Below are 19817 nucleotides of genomic sequence, written 5' to 3'. Positions count from 1 at the left end.
TCTGTTTCGTAGCACAATGGGGCAGCATCATTTGACCTGACTTTCACTCATGTGCATGGAAGATCACACCCTGAAGATCATTGACTTCAGGCCAATAATAAAGCAATTCTCTGAGAAGAAATGCCGCACATGCTTGTTATAGCACGTCAGGTTGCGAGCAGCCGCGTCCAAGAGTCTGGTTGAGCAGTCCAGCAACCAGGAGGCCTGGTCGACGACCGGGCCGCGGGGACACTAAGCCCCGGAAGCACCTCAAGGTAACCTCAAGGTATAAGAAGTTCGTAGTAATTTCATAATGTGCCATCTAATCTGTGTAGCTTTCTGAATATTATTGTGTTTTTCAAGCCTTGTGTATTGTTCAATATTTATCATATTGATTAATTGCTGCTCTACAGCATGTTTATAATGTTTTAACACCAGTTTTGTTGAAGTGCCAATAAAATATATACATGTTTAATATTATCGACCATTTACTTGTTATGTCTGTGAGTGATTGTGGTAGGGAGCCGCAGCACACTGGATTGCCCAGGGGTCTATAGTGCTGTTAAGAGGGTCCTGCCTGGTCGGGCCATCGTGAGTTCTTTTAAGAGAATGAAATTTACGCTTTTCTAACCTCTCTTCATATGAGAGGTTTGTAATTTCTGTAAGTTTGTTATTGTTACCCTTACACAGTCAAGTGGACTTATAATCTTTGTAAAATATAAAGCACAAACCTAATCAGCTTGATCTAAATCAGGGCAAGTTAAAGCTGAATAATATCTTTAGATATCCTGATTGATTGATTTATAAAGATTAAGTCACACAAGAGGTGGCACGGGCATGAATAGCCCGTAATTAGATAGTCTGTTACAAACGCTTATATATAAACATCCCAGCATTTTGTTTGACTTATTTCGGAATATTTTCATAATTTTGTTGGCTTTTTCATTCAAGTTTTACTATTTCGACGTTGTTAAGTTTCTCTCCAGTCACTTTATTAACATCTCTTAGACGAAGATGACTATATATTTGTCAACACAAAACTGCATCTGCCATCTTTCGCTCATTTTGAAAGCCTATCTAAATCGTCTTTGAACAATTTTGAGTGTTTTGAATATATTTTCCGCCTTATTCTTAGTCCCGTGAACCTCTACCTTTCTAATCATTAATGTTTCTCAATGGGATGTACATTTCTCATGGGTGTATGTTCATCACGGGTGTATGTTTCTCAGGGGTGTATGTGTCTCAGGGGTGTATGTTCATCATGGGTGTATGTGTCTCAGGGGTGTATGTGTCTCAGAGGTGTATGTTCATCACGGGTGTATGTTTCTCAGGGGTGTATGTGTCTCAGAGGTGTATGTTCATCATGGGTGTATGTGTCTCAGGGGTCTATGTGTCTCAGAGGTGTATGTTCATCACGGGTGTATGTTTCTCAGGGGTGTATGTGTCTCAGACGTGTATGTTCATCACGGGTGTATGTTTCTCAGGGGTGTATGTGTCTCAGAGGTGTATGTTCATCATGGGTGTATGTGTCTCAGGTGAGTGTAGGATTCTCAGATATTAACCATTTAGGAGTAAATAAAAGACAGTTGACCGGATTACATGTTTTATTCTGAAGTAATTGTATGTTGGACTAGACAATAGACCTATATATGAATATATGTATATTACAATTCCTTGAATAGTAGACAAAGGTATCGTAGACACTCACTATCACAGGGTATATATATAATTGTAGAAAAAAATGATTATAATTTTAAGTAGTTCGTAAGGTTGACATATTCACACAATGAGACTGATTCCAACCTTTAGGTTGTCCGTTGATGAATCAGGTCGTAAGACCTGGCTTTGACACACACACACACACACACACACACACACACACACACACACACACACACACACACACACATCATTCCCCTTCACCGGACCAAAGTATTAATAAAGCCTAACAAGAAAGGGGGGAAAAGAGAGGAGGGGGGACGGCGCGAAACTTCACATCCACACAAACTCAAGTGAGATCAAGAGGCGTATATGCAAACACGCACAAATATTTATTATTAATATTTTTTCCCATTTATTATTTTTTATTGTTATTTTATTATTATTATTTTACAATTATTATTAATATCATTATTACCATAATTATAATAATTATTTGTATTAGTATTTGTTGGAGTATTTTTTAAAGTTTTGTTCAACCAGCTCTGCCCCCTTTCGATTTACAGAGAATTATGACACATTTCTGTCTGGGACGGCTGGGCACGCCTTCTGTCTGTGGGACAGGTGGGCACGCCTTCTGTCTGTGGGACAGGTGGGCACGCCTTCTGTCTGTGGGACAGGTGGGCACGCCTTCTGTCTGTGGGACAGGTGGGCACGCCTTCTGTCTGTGGGACAAGTGGGCACGTCTTCTGAGTGTCTGTGGGACAGGTGGGCACGTCTTCTGAGTGTCTGTGGGACGGCTGGGCACGCCTTCTGAGTGTCTGTGGGACGGCTGGGCACGCCTTCTGTCTGTGGAACGGCTGGGCACGCCTTCTGAGTGTCTGTGGGATGGCTGGGCACGCCTTCTGAGTGTCTGTGGGACGGCTGGGCACGCCTTCTGAGTGTCTGTGGGATGGCTGGGCACGCCTTCTGAGTGTCTGGGACGGCTGGGCACGCCTTCTGAGTGTCTGTGGGATGGCTGGGCACGCCTTCTGTGTGTCTGTGGGACGGCTGGGCACGCCTTCTGAGTGTCTATGGGATGGCTGGGCATGCCTTCTGTCTGTGGGACGGCTGGGCATGCCTTCTGAGTGTCTGTGGGATGGCTGGGCACGCCTTCTGTGTGTCTGTGGAACGGCTGCGCACGCCTTCTGAGTGTCTGTGGGATGGCTGGGCACGCCTTCTGAGTGTCTGTGGGATGGCTGGGCACGCCTTCTGTGTGTCTGTGGAACGGCTGGGCACGCCTTCTGAGTGTCTGTGGGATGGCTGGGCACGCCTTCTGAGTGTCTGTGGGATGGCTGGGCACGCCTTATGTGTGTCTGTGGAACGGCTGGGCACGCCTTCTGAGTGTCTGTGGGATGGCTGGGCACGCCTTCTGAGTGTCTGTGGGACGGCTGGGCACGCCTTCTGAGTGTCTGTGGGATGGCTGGGCACGCCTTCTGAGTGTCTGTGGGACGGCTGGGCACGCCTTCTGAGTGTCTGTGGGATGGCTGGGCATGCCTTCTGTCTGTGGGACGGCTGGGCACGCCTTCTGAGTGTCTTTGGGACGGCTGGGCACGCCTTCTGAGTGTCTGTGGGATGGCTGGGCACGCCTTCTGAGTGTCTGTGGGATGGCTGGGCACGCCTTCTGTCTGTGGGACGGCTGGGCACGCCTTCTGAGTGTCTGTGGGATGGCTGGGCACGCCTTCTGAGTGTCTGTGGGATGGCTGGGCACGCCTTCTGTCTGTGGGACGGCTGGGCATGCCTTCTGAGTGTCTTTGGGACGGCTGGGCACGCCTTCTGAGTGTCTGTGGGATGGCTGGGCACGCCTTCTGAGTGTCTGTGGGATGGCTGGGCACGCCTTCTGACTGTGGGACGGCTGGGCACGCCTTCTGAGTGTCTGTGGGACGGCTGGGCACGCCTTCTGTCTGTGGGACGGCTGGGCACGCCTTCTGAGTGTCTGTGGGACGGCTGGGCACGCCTTCTGACTGTGGGACGGCTGGGCACGCCTTCTGACTGTGGGATGGCTGGGCACGCCTTCTGTGTGTCTGCGGGACGGCTGGGCACGCCTTCTGAGTGTCTGTGGGATGGCTGGGCACGCCTTCTGAGTGTCTGTGGGATGGCTGGGCACGCCTTCTGAGTGTCTGTGGGATGGCTGGGCACGCCTTCTGAGTGTCTGTGGGACGGCTGGGCACGCCTTCTCTCTGTGGGACGGCTGGGCACGCCTTCTGAGTGTCTGTGGGACGGCTGGGCACGCCTTCTGAGTGTCTGTGGGACAGCTGGGCACGCCTTCTGTCTGTGGGACGGCTGGGCACGCCTTCTGTCTGTGGGACGGCTGGACACGCCTTCTGAGTGTCTGTGGGATGGCTGGGCACGCCTTCTGTCTGTGGGATGGCTGGGCACGCCTTCTATCTGTGGGACAGCTGGGCACGCCTTCTGTCTGTTGGACGGCTGGGCACGCCTTCTGTCTGTTGGACGGCTGGGCACGCCTTCTGTCTGTGGGACGGCTGGGCACGCCTTCTGTCTGTGGGACGGCTGGGCACGCCTTCTGTCTGTGGGACGGCTGGGCACGCCTTCTGTCTGTAGGACGGCTGGGCACGCCTTCTGTCTGTGGGACGGCTGGGCACGCCTTCTGTCTGTGGGACGGCTGGGCACGCCTTCTGAGTGTCTGTGGGATGGCTGGGCACGCCTTCTGAGTGTCTGTGGGACGGCTGGGCACGCCTTCTGAGTGTCTGTGGGATGGCTGGGCACGCCTTCTGAGTGTCTGTGGGACGGCTGGGCACGCCTTCTGTCTGTGGGACGGCTGGGCACGCCTTCTATCTGTGGGACGGCTGGGCACGCCTTCTGTGTGTCTGTGGGACGGCTGGGCACGCCTTCTGTGTGTCTGTGGGACGGCTGGGCACGCCTTCTGTGTGTCTGTGGGACGGCTGGGCACGCCTTCTGATTGTCTGTGGGACGGCTGGGCACGCCTTCTGTGTGTCTGTGGGACGGCTGGGCACGCCTTCTGAGTGTCTGTGGGACGGCTGGGCACGCCTTCTGTGTGTCTGTGGGACGGCTGGGCACGCCTTCTGTGTGTCTGTGGGACGGCTGGGCACGCCTTCTGAGTGTCTGTGGGACGGCTGGGCACGCCTTCTGTGTGTCTGTGGGACGGCTGGGCACGCCTTCTGAGTGTCTGTGGGACGGCTGGGCACGCCTTCTGAGTGTCTGTGGGACGGCTGGGCACGCCTTCTGAGTGTCTGTGGGACGGCTGGGCACGCCTTCTGAGTGTCTGTGGGACGGCTGGGCACGCCTTCTGAGTGTCTGTGGGATGGCTGGGCACGCCTTCTGAGTGTCTGTGGGACGGCTGGGCACGCCTTCTGAGTGTCTGTGGGATGGCTGGGCACGCCTTCTGAGTGTCTGTGGGACGGCTGGGCACGCCTTCTGAGTGTCAGTGGGACGGAGCTACTACTGAAGCTCAGAGGAATTAGTGATCCACGTCATATAAATTGGATATAAATTGCAATTTATAATCAAAATTATGTTGTTTATTGGGTTGGGCAAAGTAAAGTGTCTACTTTTCGCAAAATACAGAAAACGGAGAACTTATCGAAATCAGAACTCAAGAGACAGTGTTGCAAACTGTATTGATCTTGCAAAGCTGATCAGACACCTTGGATACGTGTTGCAAAACTTACCACGCCGATTGAAATGTCATAACCCAAAATACAATCCGATTGCTGTATAACATAATTAAATTAACAATCACAGTGAGCGTTTACAAATCTGAACTGAATGCACGTTGCATAACTGGACACAAATATATATATATATATATATATATATATATATATATATATATATATATATATATATATATATATATACACACACAAAAACTAGTTCATAATTTCTTGACAGAAAAGTTCAAATTCTAAAGAGAATACCATAGGTTAAATACTGAATGCAAATGAGTTTAAAACCTCCCGAAATATTACATAAAACAACTTCAACTCTTTATATAAATTTCTGTTAGAAACATTATTTATAAAACAAATGCTACATTGTTTGAGCAAGGAAAATGTTTGTCAACTAAGGACACTGTTATTAAAAGTGTCCTCCCTCACCTTGCATCCATAGCATGATGGATTTCGGACGTTGGTAAATGTTAATCTCCTTGTTTGACAGTCAGTTCACAAGAGACAGGTGAGTTCCAGTTCCGTCCGGGTACAGGTGACAGGGTTACATTGCGTTGATTTCGGGGCTCAACGTCCCAGCGGCCCGGTCCATGATCAGGCCTCTTCCACGATGAAGAATCTAACAGCCTAATATCCTGTTAAGGGGTGCTGCTGAAAGTATGCTGCTATAGTGATATGTTCACTCAAGGGATGAACAACCCTACCGGTTTTCTTCCTATTGTGGGGAAAGGGAGCTGTACACGCTCTATGATTATATGTTCACTCACAGGCTGAGTGACGCTGCCCAGTACTCTCCCTATGGCTGTATGTTCACTCACAGGCTGAGTGACGCTGCCCAGTACTCTCCCTATGGCTGTATGTTCACTCACAGGCTGAGTGACGCTGCCCAGTACTCTCCCTATGGCTGTATGTTCACTCACAGGCTGAGTGACGCTGCCCAGTACTCTCCCTATGGCTGTATGTTCACTCACAGGCTGAGTGACGCTGCCCAGTACTCTCCCTATGGCTGTATGTTCACTCACAGGCTGAGTGACGCTGCCCAGTACTCTCCCTATGGCTGTATGTTCACTCACAGGCTGAGTGACGCTGCCCAGTACTCTCCCTATGGCTGTATGTTCACTCACAGGCTGAGTGACGCTGCCCAGTACTCTCCCTATGGCTGTATGTTCACTCACAGGCTGAGTGACGCTGCCCAGTACTCTCCCTATGGCTGTATGTTCACTCACAGGCTGAGTGACGCTGCCCAGTACTCTCCCTATGGCTGTATGTTCACTCACAGGCTGAGTGACGCTGCCCAGTACTCTCCCTATGGCTGTATGTTCACTCACAGGCTGAGTGACGCTGCCCAGTACTCTCCCTATGGCTGTATGTTCACTCACAGGCTGAGTGACGCTGCCCAGTACTCTCCCTATGGCTGTATGTTCACTCACAGGCTGAGTGACGCTGCCCAGTACTCTCCCTATGGCTGTATGTTCACTCACAGGCTGAGTGACGCTGCCCAGTACTCTCCCTATGGCTGTATGTTCACTCACAGGCTGAGTGACGCTGCCCAGTACTCTCCCTATGGCTGTATGTTCACTCACAGGCTGAGTGACGCTGCCCAGTACTCTCCCTATGGCTGTATGTTCACTCACAGGCTGAGTGACGCTGCCCAATAAACTGGTCCTCCACCGCAAAATTTGAAAGATTTAATGGTCATTTGTGGCGCCACCTACTGAGAGGCAGAGTGGTTTCCTCTGGAGAATGGCTTGTTCCGCTGGTGGTGCTCGGGAGGGCGTCTCCCATGACACGACTATGCCCACTGATAGCGGTGGGAGAGAAGTACCTTCCACTCACCACCTATGGTGGGCGAACCGGTGAGCGGGCTGCCCTTGCCCCGTGGGTTATCAGGTAGGCCTACCATGTATTATAATCACCTCGTTACCAGCCATTCAGACGTAAATCACCACAACCATCAACAAGGAGACACGGGTGCACCCACCTCCTCCTCCGACGACGGCGTCTCTCGCGTGTGAACGATCTCCTCTCTCCATCATTACCAGCTAGGTCTCAGTCAAGGGTTCGGAGATGCATGTCCTTATTGGGGGGGGGGGACAGTCAGGTTTCTTAGGAATGTAGCATGGCAGCATACAGAATACGACTTTGACGGTGGCCGGCGCCCAAGACGTAGCCAAGAGTCAGAAAACTTCCCTGCCTCAGTGGACTCTGTAATACCCCTCCTCGACTGCTCTCTAGTGCAGCTTATGACTAAAATTGGACAGCAACAGTCAAATATGGCTAAAGAAGATGCCCTAATCACAACTATGTAGCTAAGTTTGCATGTTTTCGTTCAGTTTTGCAGTGAAACCCTTAAACATATCTCCTTCATCATATATATATATATATATATATATATATATTTTACCGTGTTCTCTCTACGGTATATAGCCAGAGAGCGCGACTCTCAACACCTAATACCAAAGGCGTCCCACGCAGAAACCAAAAAAAAAGAGAAAAGAGAGAGAGAATTTCTAGCATAAAGTGTTTTATCTTATCTTATAATCTTAGACTAAACAAATGTCTTAACTACGAATTGTAATATTTGTACTTTGCACTTTATTTTATAGATATAAAGTGCTTGTAAAACGTCGATAATCACTGGATGATTTGATAACCGCTATATGGTTCGATAACCGCTATATGGTTCGATAACCGCTGTAAGAATTCAATCTGATCACAGTCATGTGGTTGTTCTTTAAGGTGGAAGGAATGATCTACGCCAGGCGACAGTATTAGTCCTATTAATAGGCCTAGTCACAGGGTGATAGCAGGAGAATAAGCAATAGTTGAGGAAATACCAATAATAGCAGTAATAGATACATTCATTGCAATAATAGTCATAGTTGCAGAAGTGTTTCACAGATGATCAATAGTAGAAACCATAACAATAATAGAAGAACTATTACTTGTAATGAGTCACATTGGGAGTAATAATAATGGTTGATGACCAAACCACACAACGGAAGATTTAGAAACCACAACGTTTCGGACCGTCGTGGACCATTATCAAGCTGCATTGTGACAGTATCACAATCGACCTGATAACGGTCCACGACGGACAGAAACGTCGTCGTCTCTTCATCTCCTGGTGTGTGGTTTGGCCCTCATGTCTTCAGTCACGTTATTATGACTCGTTGTCTGAATAATAATAATATTTGTATCAATAGCAGCAACCAGGAACACGGACCATGGATGCTTCCTAGCATAGACCGCTCTCACTCTCACATACACAACATCAACAACACCAAGCTTGACGCTCGCTAACTGAAGCAAGTGCAGGCGAAGCTTTCTGATGTGACGGTTGGGTTTCCTTTTATTTCTAGCTTTTATATGGAAAGCCATACTGTGGTGGGTTCCAGCCCATACTGTCGAGGGTTCCAGCCAAGCTGTGGGACGTCCCAGTCAGGCTGTGGAACGTCCCAGCCGGGCTGTGGAGCGTCCCAGCCAGGCTGTGGGACGTCCCAGCCAGGCTGTGGGACGTCCCAGCCGGGCTGTTGAACGTCCCAGCCAGGCTGTGGGACGTCCCAGCCAGGCTGTGGGACGTCCCAGCCAGGCTGTGGGACGTCCCAGCCAGGCTGTGGGACGGCCCAGCCAGGCTGTGGGACGACCCAGCCGGGCTGTGGAACGACCCAGCCGGGCTGTGGAACGTCCCAGAAAGGCTGTGGGACGTCCCAGCCAGGCTGTGAGGAATCCCAGCTGGGGTTTGGGGTTGTCAGTCCTGCTGCAGTTCAGGTAAAATGATCTAGATCAAGTGAACATCTAGATCCTGCTCTATTCTCGTTAGTTCAGTGGATGATTTTTTAGACTTCGCTTACTCGCCAAGCTAAAATTCGGGTGTGAGGTCCAGCTGGAGAGAGGGAGTTATCAAGGGAAAGCGCCAAACTATTGCGACTATATAGCACTTGGAAGCGGATCAGGATAAGGATTTGGGATGGGATGGGATGGGGTGAAAGGAATGGTGCCCAACCACTTGGACGGTCGGGGATTGAACGCCGATCTGCATGAAGGGAGACCGTCGCTCTCCCGTCCAGCCCAAGTGGTTGGGTAGGGGGTCCAGCTGGAGTAGACATGTGTTGACGTATATATAAGTACATTGGAAAGGAGAGAGAGAGAGAGAGCAATTACAGCTCCCCTCCTGTGCCAGTAAGTCCACTATGGGCTCACCATAGCCCGTGCTACTTGAGACATTTAGTTGCGAGTAGCTGAATCTTAAACAACGACAAGAAGGGAGAGAGAGCCGTGAAACACCAGGAAGCTGCATAACGTGACACTGGTCATGTCCAAAAGCTGTGGTCCTGTGTCATACAGTTTTCATATATTTCTTGAATCTTGTGAAAGTTGAGTCTCTTGTTCTGGAACTGGATGTGTCGATTAGAGAACCTTGTTAAATGTCCACAGAGTTTCTCAACGTCATAGGCTCAATGGAGTATTAAGCCTACTAGGTGGCTTGATCAAATGGGTTATCAAGTATGTCACTTTAACGTATCATGGCGGAGATTCTGAGAATAGGCATGTGGTCAAAATGCCTATGGTATCCATGTAGGCCCACACACATTTACTTCCATGCTACTACAAATATTCATATGTACTCAACTACACAGCTACCAAAGCTGGGGAACAGAGGAATCTACGCAAGGATGAGGCATAAGATCTAAGAGGAAAATTTGACTAGGCAAATTATTTTCGAATTCTTGACACTCGTGAGAAAATGTGTTGAGTGAGCAGACGGAGAAGGAGAGGCAGTCGCCACGAAGAGTACTGGAGCCAAGTACACTCTGGCGAAGATGCATTCGATGTTCCATAAAAATGGAGGCCTGGCGTTCATCTGGCCTGATTTCGTCTGCCCTGGCGTTCATCCGGCGTGCCGTTTATAATCCTGGCGTTCATCCGACCTGGTGTTTATGGAGCATGGCGTTAAACAGGTCTGGTGGTGAGTAGCACTAGCGTTTAGCAAAACTCGCGTTCAACATACCTGGCATTTGTCAGGTCTGATGCTTAATAGATCTATCGTTCAGCAGGACTGGTGTTCAGAGAGTCTGATAATCAAAAAGTTTGACGTTTAACAGGACTGGCGTTCAATATGTCTGGCGATCAACAGGTGTGGCATGCCATTGGACTTGGCCTCAGTAGGTGGGACTGAGTACCTCTGACAATGAGCAGACACGACTCTCAAAGTCACTCTGCTACAGGCCACCACTGAAAGTCCCGCCGGGCGAACCTTCGCCAGTACCTTGTTTTCATGGTCTTAGCCTTAATAGGATGATTTATAAGATGTTTGGAAACTCCTGCAATGGGCTCTATCATCTTAGACGTTATCTAGAAGAAACTCAAACCAGTGTATTTCATTCGCCATACAAACACTGGACGTCTCCGCGCAGGTAAGTACCTCAAACTGCACAATTTTGCCCTAAATATACCAGTTATAGAGGCTTGCTCAAGCACACAATATTAGAGCAAATCAGTAAGAGCCGTGAGAAGGATTCGAACCTATGCTCTGGGTAGTTCCAAGCAAACGCCTTAGACCACTACACCACGACACTGGAGCCAGTGTACATCTCAGGAAGCCTAGAGGATTCAGTTAAATCACAAGCTGCATTGCTTTGACCATGTTCTGGTGTAGTGGTCTAAGGCGTGTGCTTGGGAGTCACCAGAACATAGATTCGAATCCTCCTCACGGCTCCTACTGATTTGCTCGTTGATACATCACGGTAATGTGATTTCTTTGTGCACACAACATTAGAGCATCTGTTGTAACAAAGACAGCACTTATCACACACCTGGCGTAACACACCTGGCGTAACACAAATATATTACAATCAGTCAGGCTCGCAGTCACTCCAATACCGCCTATTGATTGCCGTTTGGACACGGCTGCATACAAACATACATATATTTATATATGTATATATACATTTATCCGAGTTTATATCTAATAGAAGATGCTCAAGAGAGTGTTGGCCGGTTATCACGCTAAATGAGAAGGCAACTTCTCCTCAACAGAGGTGGTGAGGAGACCGCTTCACGTCTCTGGCAGTGAAGAGGCCTTGTCACCATACACTAGATGAAGGGAGGAGACCGCTTCACACAACAGGAAGAGAGGAGACCGCTACAGCCAGCCCTCATAAGGCCTCCATCAGACTGTTGACTGGCTGGACAGTGGCAGTTAAGTGACTTGTTTAACGTATGTAACGGCGACATATTGCATTTTGAATTATCACTTAGTTGTACCTGTTACCAACTGCAGTTTATAATTAATTCTAACGAGAGCAGTCAAAAATATGTGCTTGGACTGGATACTGGAATACGAGTCTAAATTATATCTACTCTCCATCACAGATCTTTTATTGGAAAGAACGGTTAGTAGTGGAGTCGGGGCGGGGCTTACGAACACCCGCACCGGTCGACCACCATATCTTGGATTGTGTCGAATTTAATTTGATGATCATGGTCGTAGTACAGCATCTTCATCGGCGATAGTTTTCTGGCCCCGCAGCAGGGGCCGTGCTGGGCGTTGGTGCTGTTCAGCTTCTGGATGAGGGTGGTGTGGGCGTACTTGTGAGCGTGCAGGAAGGGACATTTACCGTTACAAAAGTTGGCTTCGTATACCTTTGGTGCCACGATGAAGTCCCAACCCAAGTCGACGAAGTTGACGACCAGCGGGTACCTGCAGCAGCGGGACTCCTTGTTGTTGCTGTTGCTACATAAGGAGTTGCTGCCGCTGTTCCGCTTGGAGCGGTTCCTGATGGTCTCCTCAGTGTGGATCTCCAGCAACGGCGCCTGCTGGGGGCAAGGCAAAAGTTAGTTCTACTCTCAGAGTTCACTTACCCAGCTTGTTACATGTGTATACTAGAGAATATTAGTATGAACGTTGACACGTGGCTCTGTTACGTGTGTGTGTAAATCCCTGTGGTATACAGTGTACTAATTGACTACATATATCGCTTGGGTTGTGGTTGGCCGGCTGTAGGGGCCGCCTGGCCTCCACAGCCGGTCCTCAACGTGTAAGATGCTTGCGTAAGGATCTGGAATCCCTATGGTAGCTCGCTTCTTAATATGCGTCACCTCTCGACCCCCGCCTGATAGATGACACTGCTTGTTGCAACAGGAAAGCCTACTGTTGTTGCAACAGTTATCACTACTGTTGGTGCAGGTGAACGTCACACTTGTTAGAGCAACACCAAGCGGCCCCAACGGCATTACTAGCAATAATAATACTGATCCAACAACCACTTTTACTGCAACTTCTACCGCAGTTATTGCAGGCTACCTCTAAACAGACCCTCCCAGCCCCCCTCCCTCTCTCAGTCCCAGACCCCCCCCTCCCTCTCTCCCGCCCAGCCCCCTCCCTCTCTCCCTCCCTCTCTCAGTCCCAGCCCACCCCCTCCTCTCTCTCCCAGCCCCCTCCCTCTCTCCCGCCAGCCCACCTGCCTCTCTCAGTCCCAGCCCCCCTTCCCTTTCTCCCGCCCAACCCCCCCTTCCTCTCTCCCTCCCAGCCCTCCTGCCCCTCCCCCTCCCATCCCTCCTGCCCCTCCCCTCCCAGCCCTCCTGCCAGACTCGCTAGCAGCCAGACCAGCTGCTGTTTCACTAATCAGTGTAAGGGAAATCAATGTTGTGAGGGCTGAGTCTAGTGGCTGGTCTCATTACCGTTCAAGGTGCGCTATGGTGGAGGGAGGGTGCGAGGGGGAGAGAGAGAGAGAGGGAGAGAGGGGGGGAGAGTTGAGAGGGTGTCAGTATTGAAAGATTGGGGGAGGGAGGGGGTCAGGAAGAGGTGTAATGAGCAAGGAAGTGTTAAGAGGTGTGTGTGTAGGTGTTACGTGGGGTGTATTTACTATTTGTGTCTGCAGAACCGAGCTATCAGCTTTTGGACCCCGCCTTTCTAACCAACTTATTTTTCCTCTAGTATATCTACTACACATATTTCCCTCGGCACACACCTACACACACACATCCCAGGAAGCAGCTGTCTAACTCCCAGGTACCTATTTACTGCTAGGTCAACAGGTGCATCAGAAAGAAACTCGGCCCATTTGTTTCCGCTTCGTCCGGGAATCGATCCCTGGCCCTTAGGACTATGACTCCCGAGCGCTGTCTACTCAGCTGCAAGACCTCCGTGTACTCTCCTAGTTGTGCTTGCGGGGGTTGAGCTTTGTCTCTTTGGTCCTGTCTCTCAACCGTCAATCAACTGGTGTACACCCAGTAGAGCCTACTGGGCTCTATCATATCTACATTTGAAACTGTGTATGGAGTCTTCCTCCACAACATCACTACCTAATGCATTCCATTTTTTAACTACTCTGACGTTAAAAAAAATCTAATGTTTTTATGGCTCATTTTTCACTCAATTTCAATTTGTGTCCCCTAGTGCGTGTGCCCCTTGTGTTAAATAAACTGTCTTTGTCTACCCTATCAGTTCCTTTGAGAATCTTGTATGTGATGATCATGTCCCTCCCTAATCCTCCTGTCTTCCAGCGATGTGAGGTTTAATTCCCGTAGTCTCTCCTCATAGCTCAAGCCCCTTAGTTCGGGCACTAGTCTGGTGGCAAACCTCTGAGCCTTCTCCAGTTGAGTTTTATGCTTGACGAGATATGGACTCCATGCTGGAGCTGCATACTCCAGGATTGGTCTGAGATACGTGGTATACAAGGTTCTGAATAATTCCTTACACAAGTATCTTATAAAGGTCGTTCTTATGTTGGCTAACCTGGCATATGCTGCTGATGTTATCCTCTTGGTGTGGGCTTCGGGGAACAGGTCTGGTGTGATATCAACCCCCCAGGTCTTTCTCTCAGATTCTAGAAGAATTTCATCTCCCAAATAATAACTTGTATCTGGCCTCCTGCTCCCTACACCAATCCTCATTATAATACATTTGCTCGGGTTAAACTCTAACAACCTTTGTTGGACTATTCCTTTAGTTTGTCCAGGTCTTCTTGAAGCCTCAAGCTGTCCTCCTCTGTCTTAATCCTTCTCATAATTTTGGAAACATCAGCAAACATTGAGAGGAATGAGTCTAAACTCCTTTGGAAGATAATTTACGTATATCAAAAACAGGATATGTCCGAGTACAGATCCCTGTGGGACTCCGCTTGTGACTTCACGCCAATCTGAGGTTTCACCCCTCACAGTAACTCTCTGCTTCCTATTGCTTAGGTACTGCTACCTATCCACTTATCAACTGGAGCACCCTACCAATATTTTTGTCTGTTTCTCCAACTTATGCACTATCCTCTTAAGGGGTACTGTGCCAAAGGTTTCGGACAGATCAAGAAAATGCAGTCTGCCTAATCTTCTCTTTCTTGCTTAATCTTTGTCACCTGATCGTAGAATTCTATTAAACCCGTGAGGCAAGATTTACCCTCCCTGAACCCTGTGTTTGTGTGTGTGTCTGTGGTTATGTGTGTGTGTATTCACCTAGTTGTGCTTGCGGGGTTGAGCTCTGCTCTTTCGGCCCGCCTCTCAACTGTCAATCAATCAACTGTTACTAACTACTTCCCCCCCCCCTCAACACAAACACACACCCAGGAAGCAGCCCGTAACAGCTGTCTAACTCACAGGTACCTATTTACTGATAGGTAACAGGTGCATTAGGGTGAAAGAAACCCTGCCCATTTTGTTTCTGCCATCACCGGGGATCGAACCCGGACCCTAGGATTACGAGTCCAGAGCGCTGTCAACTCAGCTATCAAGCTTTCAGGCCCCCCCTATGTGTGTGTGTGTGTGTGTGTGTGTGTGTATACTCACCTATTTGTACTCACCTATTTGTGCTTGCGGGGGTTGAGCTCTGACTCTTTGGTCCCGCCTCTCAACTGTCAATCAACTGGTGTACAGGTTCCTGAGCCTACTGGGCTCTATCATATCTACATTTGAAACTGTGTATGGAGTCAGCCTCCACCACATCACTGCCTAATGCATTCCATCTGTTAACTACTCTGACACTGAAAAAGTTCTTTCTAACGTCCCTATGGCTCATGTGGGTACTCAGTTTCCACCTGTGTCCCCTTGTTCCCGTACCACCAGTGTTGAATAGTTTATCCTTGTTTACCCGGTCGATTCCCCTGAGGATTTTGTAGGTTGTGATCATGTCTCCCCTTACTTTTCTGTCTTCCAGTGTCGTAAGGTGCATTTCCCACAGCCTTTCCTCGTAACTCATGCCTCTTAGTTCTGGGACTAGTCTAGTGGCATACCTTTGGACTTTTTCCAGCTTCGTCTTCTGCTTGACAAGGTACGGGCTCCATGCTGGGGCCGCATACTCCAGGATTGGTCTTACATATGTGGTGTACAAGCTTCTAAATGATTCCTTACACAGGTTCCCGAAGGCAGTTCTGATGTTAGCCAGCCTCGCATATGCCGCAGACGTTATTCTTTTTATGTGGACTTCAGGAGACAAGTTTGGTGTGATATCAACTCCTAGATCTTTCTCTCTGTCCGTTTCATTAAGTACTTCATATCCTATTCTGTCTCCTGTTTCCACTGCCTAGTTTCATTACTTTGCATTTACTCGGGTTGAACTTCAACAGCCATTTGTTGGACCATTCACTCAATATGTCTAGGTCATCTTGTAGCATCCTACTATCATCCTCTGTTTCAATCCTCCTAATAAGTGTGTGTGTGTGTGTGTGTGTGTGTGTGTGTGTGTGTGTGTGTGTGTGTGTGTGTGTGTGTGTGTGTGTGTGTGTGTGTACTCACCTAGTTGTGTTTGCGGGGGTTGAGCTCTGGCTCTTTGGTCCCGCCTCTCAACCGTCAATCAACAGGTGTACAGATTCCTGAGCCAATTGGGCGCTATCATATCTACACTTGAAACTGTGTATGGAGTCAGCCTCCACCACATCACTTCCTAGTGCATTCCATTTGTCAACCACTCTGACACTAAAAAAGTTCTTTCTAATATCTCTGTGGCTCATTTGGGCACTCAGTTTCCACCTGTGTCCCCTTGTTCGTGTTCCCCTTGTGTTAAATAGACTGTCTTTATCTACCCTATCAATCCCCTTCAGAATCTTGAATGTGGTGATCATGTCCCCCCTAACTCTTCTGTCTTCCAGCGAAGTGAGGTTTAATTCCCGTAGTCTCTCCTCGTAGCTCATACCTCTCAGCTCGGGTACTAGTCTGGTGGCAAACCTTTGAACCTTTTCCAGTTTAGTCTTATCCTTGACTAGATATGGACTCCATGCTGGGGCTGCATACTCCAGGATTGGCCTGACATATGTGGTATACAAAGTTCTGAATGATTCTTTACACAAGTTTCTGAATGCCGTTCGTATGTTGGCCAGCCTGGCATATGCCGCTGATGTTATCCGCTTGATATGTGCTGCAGGAGACAGGTCTGGCGTGATATCAACCCCCAAGTCTTTTTCCTTCTCTGACTCCTGAAGAATTTCCTCTCCCAGATGATACCTTGTATCTGGCCTCCTGCTCCCTACACCTATCTTCATTACATTACATTTGGTTGGGTTAAACTCTAACAACCATTTGTTCGACCATTCCTTCAGCTTGTCTAGGTCTTCTTGAAGCCTCAAACAGTCCTCTTCTGTTTTAATCCTTCTCATAATTTTAGCATCGTCCGCAAACATTGAGAGAAATGAATCGATACCCTCCGGGAGATCATTTACATATATCAGAAACAAGATAGGACCGAGTACAGAGCCCTGTGGGACTCCACTGGTGACTTCACGCCAAAAGTGTGTGTGTGTGTGTGTGTGTGTGTGTGTGTGTGTGTGTGTGTGTGTGTGTGTGTGTGTGTGTGTGTGTGTGTGTGTGTGTGTGTGTGTGTGCTCTCCAAATTGTACTCGCCTAATTGTGTTTATGGGAAGGGGGGAAGTTGAACTTCGGCTCTTTGGTTCCGCCTCTCAGATGTCAATCAATTGGTGTACAGATTCCTGAGCTTATTGGGCTGTATCATATATACATTTGAAACCCTGTATGTTTAATGAGTAAATGAGAAAAATTAATTATTCAGAGATACATTGATAACAATAATAAGAATGTATATGTATTCATACATATACAAATAATACATCATGCATGAAACATGGTAAAAGATGACCTACTTCGTCGTTGGAGAGGTAAGCAAGTTGTAACTCACTGGAGTGTTTGGGGTGAGTACATTGAGTGTTGCGTGAGGGCGAGGAGCACGGTGTGGAGTGTAAACATTGAGTGTTTGGAGCAGGGTGAGGAATGTAAACATCGAGTGTTTGGAGCAGGGTGAGTAGTGTAAACATTGAGTGTTTGGAGCAGGGTGAGTAGTGTAAACATTGAGTGTTTGGAGCAGGGTGAGGAGTGTAAACATTGAGTGTTTGTAGCAGGGTGAGGAATACAAATATTGCAGACCATCAATTGGGACTGTCACTGACGTAGACAGCTCGACCTCAGGTCTACAGAGAGTAAGACGAGGTTTCTTACGTTAAAAGACATCGTTTTGTGGGGCCAAGAAATGTCTTGTTTCCATGTTAGAAGGTTGTCTTAGGCATTTTGGAAAGGGGTGTTGTTATTGTAGTCGGTAGAGGGCGTTTCTTTGCGTTCTAGAGGTGGGGGGGGGGGGATAAGGAGGGTGGAGTTGGTTAGTTCTCTTCAATGACCTCTAAGATCAGGTCAGAGGTACTCACGTTAGTGGGCATCTCGCTGGGGTCCGTGACTGCCACCTGTCTGCCCTGGGAGTCGTAGGCGGTCACCACCAGGCCCAGGTTCTCGTCTGGCTTATTGAGCCACTCCTGCAGTAGCTTGAACACCTCGATGTCCACCCAGTTCCCTTTCATGGCGTCGAAGGATTCGGACACCGTCGTCACCTCCTGCGGGGCGGCAAATCTCAGTCAACAGCTATATTCTTAATACATATTCGTCATTTTCGCAGAGTGGGGGAGGCATCACTCCAGAAATAAATGGAAAGTAATATTGAAAAAACACTTAGAAATAAATAATAAAACATTTAAAAAATCACTATTATATTATATTTACATAATTATATTATTGACAATCTATATCTCATTGTCTATAGCTGAGATAGTGTTTCCTTGTCTGTCTGTCTTTTTGTATGTCCAGGGTAGGAGGCCAGACGCTTGGGGCTAGTCCCTTCCAACTTTTCAAAGGGAATGGTCTGTGGTACAGGACGGACATAGGCTGGTCGGAGTCGCCACAATTCAAGAGGGAACAATGTGTCAGGGTCACATTCTGACCCCCCCTTCCCTCCCCCCCCCCCTCCACCCCCTTCACGGTGATTTTTGGAACTGCTCCACTGGCTACACCTTGCTAAATATTCAGAAAAGAAAATGGCAAGCAATAAATTCCCTGCTATTCATACTTTAGCTATAACAGTAAAAACAGACGTTCCTTCCACAGCTTCGAAGATGTCTTCAATCCCCGCCCATTTCTCAAAGCAGATGGGTAACTATTATATATTTTTAATATTTCACACCACTAGGCTCCTCCCACCGGCGGACCACCCAAATCTTGAGATCTTGAGGTTATCTTGAGATGATTTCGGGGCTTTAGTCTCCCGCGGCCCGGTCCTCGACCGGGCCTCCACCCCCAGGAAGCAGCCCATGACAGCTGACTAACTCCCAGGTACCTATTTACTGCTAGGTAACAGGGGCATCAGGGTGAAAGAAACTCCGCCCTTTGTTTATCGCCGGCGCCCGGGATCGAACTCGGGACCACAGGATCACGCGTCCAGTGTTCTGTCCACTCAGCCACCGGCTCCATGCCAATGGTAGTTTATTATACTATTTTCATAAAATAAAAGAGACAGAGAGAGCAAAGAGACAAAGACAGACAGACACAGACAGACAGACACAGACAGACAGACACAGACAGACAGGGATAGGGCCGCAGAGAGACTGGAAGACAAACATAAAAATACAGAGATAGACAGACAAGAACGCTCAGAGAAAGACAAAGACACACATAGGGAGAAAAGGAAGGAACAAGGAGGGGAGAGGGTAGATGTTTGAAGAGAGGGGAAAGAGAAAAGGGGAGATAGGCGGAGAGAACGGAAGAGAGGGAGGAGAGGAGAGAATATATATATATATATATATATATATATATATATATATATATATATATATATATATATATATATATATATATATATATATATATAATATTGTTCTACCAGCCTTCCTTTTCTCCTCCCATGCATCGCACGATCCTACTTGAACTCCTGAGTAATTCAGCAGGTATACACGATCCTGCTTTCACTGAATGCTCAAATCAGTGGGAAGCTCTTGCAGCCCCAACACTCATCTTAGAACCATCATAAAACACAAACAGTCCAGCTGGGACCACCTGCTAGTAGAAAAAGAGCTGATGCCATGCTCAGCGCCGCAACATCAGACAAGGAGAAAGCCCGCCTCAGAGCAGTGCGTGCCCCCCATGCAGGAGACTTCCTCCTGGCAGTACCCATGTTGGCAATGGGCACGCGTCTAGATCCAGAATCCCTTCGTGTAGCAGTGGCCCTCCGCC

The 19817-nt window shown here is 48.3% G+C and overlaps 2 protein-coding genes across 8 annotated transcripts in view; both read right to left on the bottom strand.

Moving 5' to 3' along the window:
• Positions 1-2198: 2198 nt before the first annotated feature.
• Positions 2199-3416, bottom strand: LOC123768541 (adhesive plaque matrix protein). Its single transcript, XM_069336028.1, has one exon. The coding sequence runs from the start codon at positions 3414-3416 to the stop codon at positions 2199-2201; it is 1218 nt and encodes a 405-aa protein (XP_069192129.1).
• Positions 3417-5155: 1739 nt separating this feature from the next.
• The window catches only part of LOC123768418 (growth/differentiation factor 8), a 63152-nt gene continuing 48490 nt past the window's right edge, over positions 5156-19817 (bottom strand). For 4 of the 7 annotated variants that reach the window (XM_045758914.2, XM_045758917.2, XM_045758916.2 and 1 more), the window contains 2 exons: positions 17966-18148; positions 5156-12146 (listed from right to left, as the gene is read on the bottom strand). In XM_045758914.2, the coding sequence (XP_045614870.1) occupies positions 11748-12146; positions 17966-18148 (582 nt within the window). In that variant the 3' untranslated portion in view covers positions 5156-11747. The remainder of the gene's footprint in view (positions 12147-17965; positions 18149-19817) is intronic. The other 3 variants (XM_045758915.2, XM_045758918.2, XM_045758920.2) reach the window with 1 other exon arrangement.

The sequence above is a fragment of the Procambarus clarkii genome, chromosome 35 (assembly GCF_040958095.1).
Source record: "Procambarus clarkii isolate CNS0578487 chromosome 35, FALCON_Pclarkii_2.0, whole genome shotgun sequence".
NCBI classification, from domain to species: domain Eukaryota; kingdom Metazoa; phylum Arthropoda; class Malacostraca; order Decapoda; family Cambaridae; genus Procambarus; species Procambarus clarkii.
The sequence above is the reverse complement of the archived record's forward strand: the minus strand, read 5'-3'. Positions and strand labels throughout refer to the sequence as shown.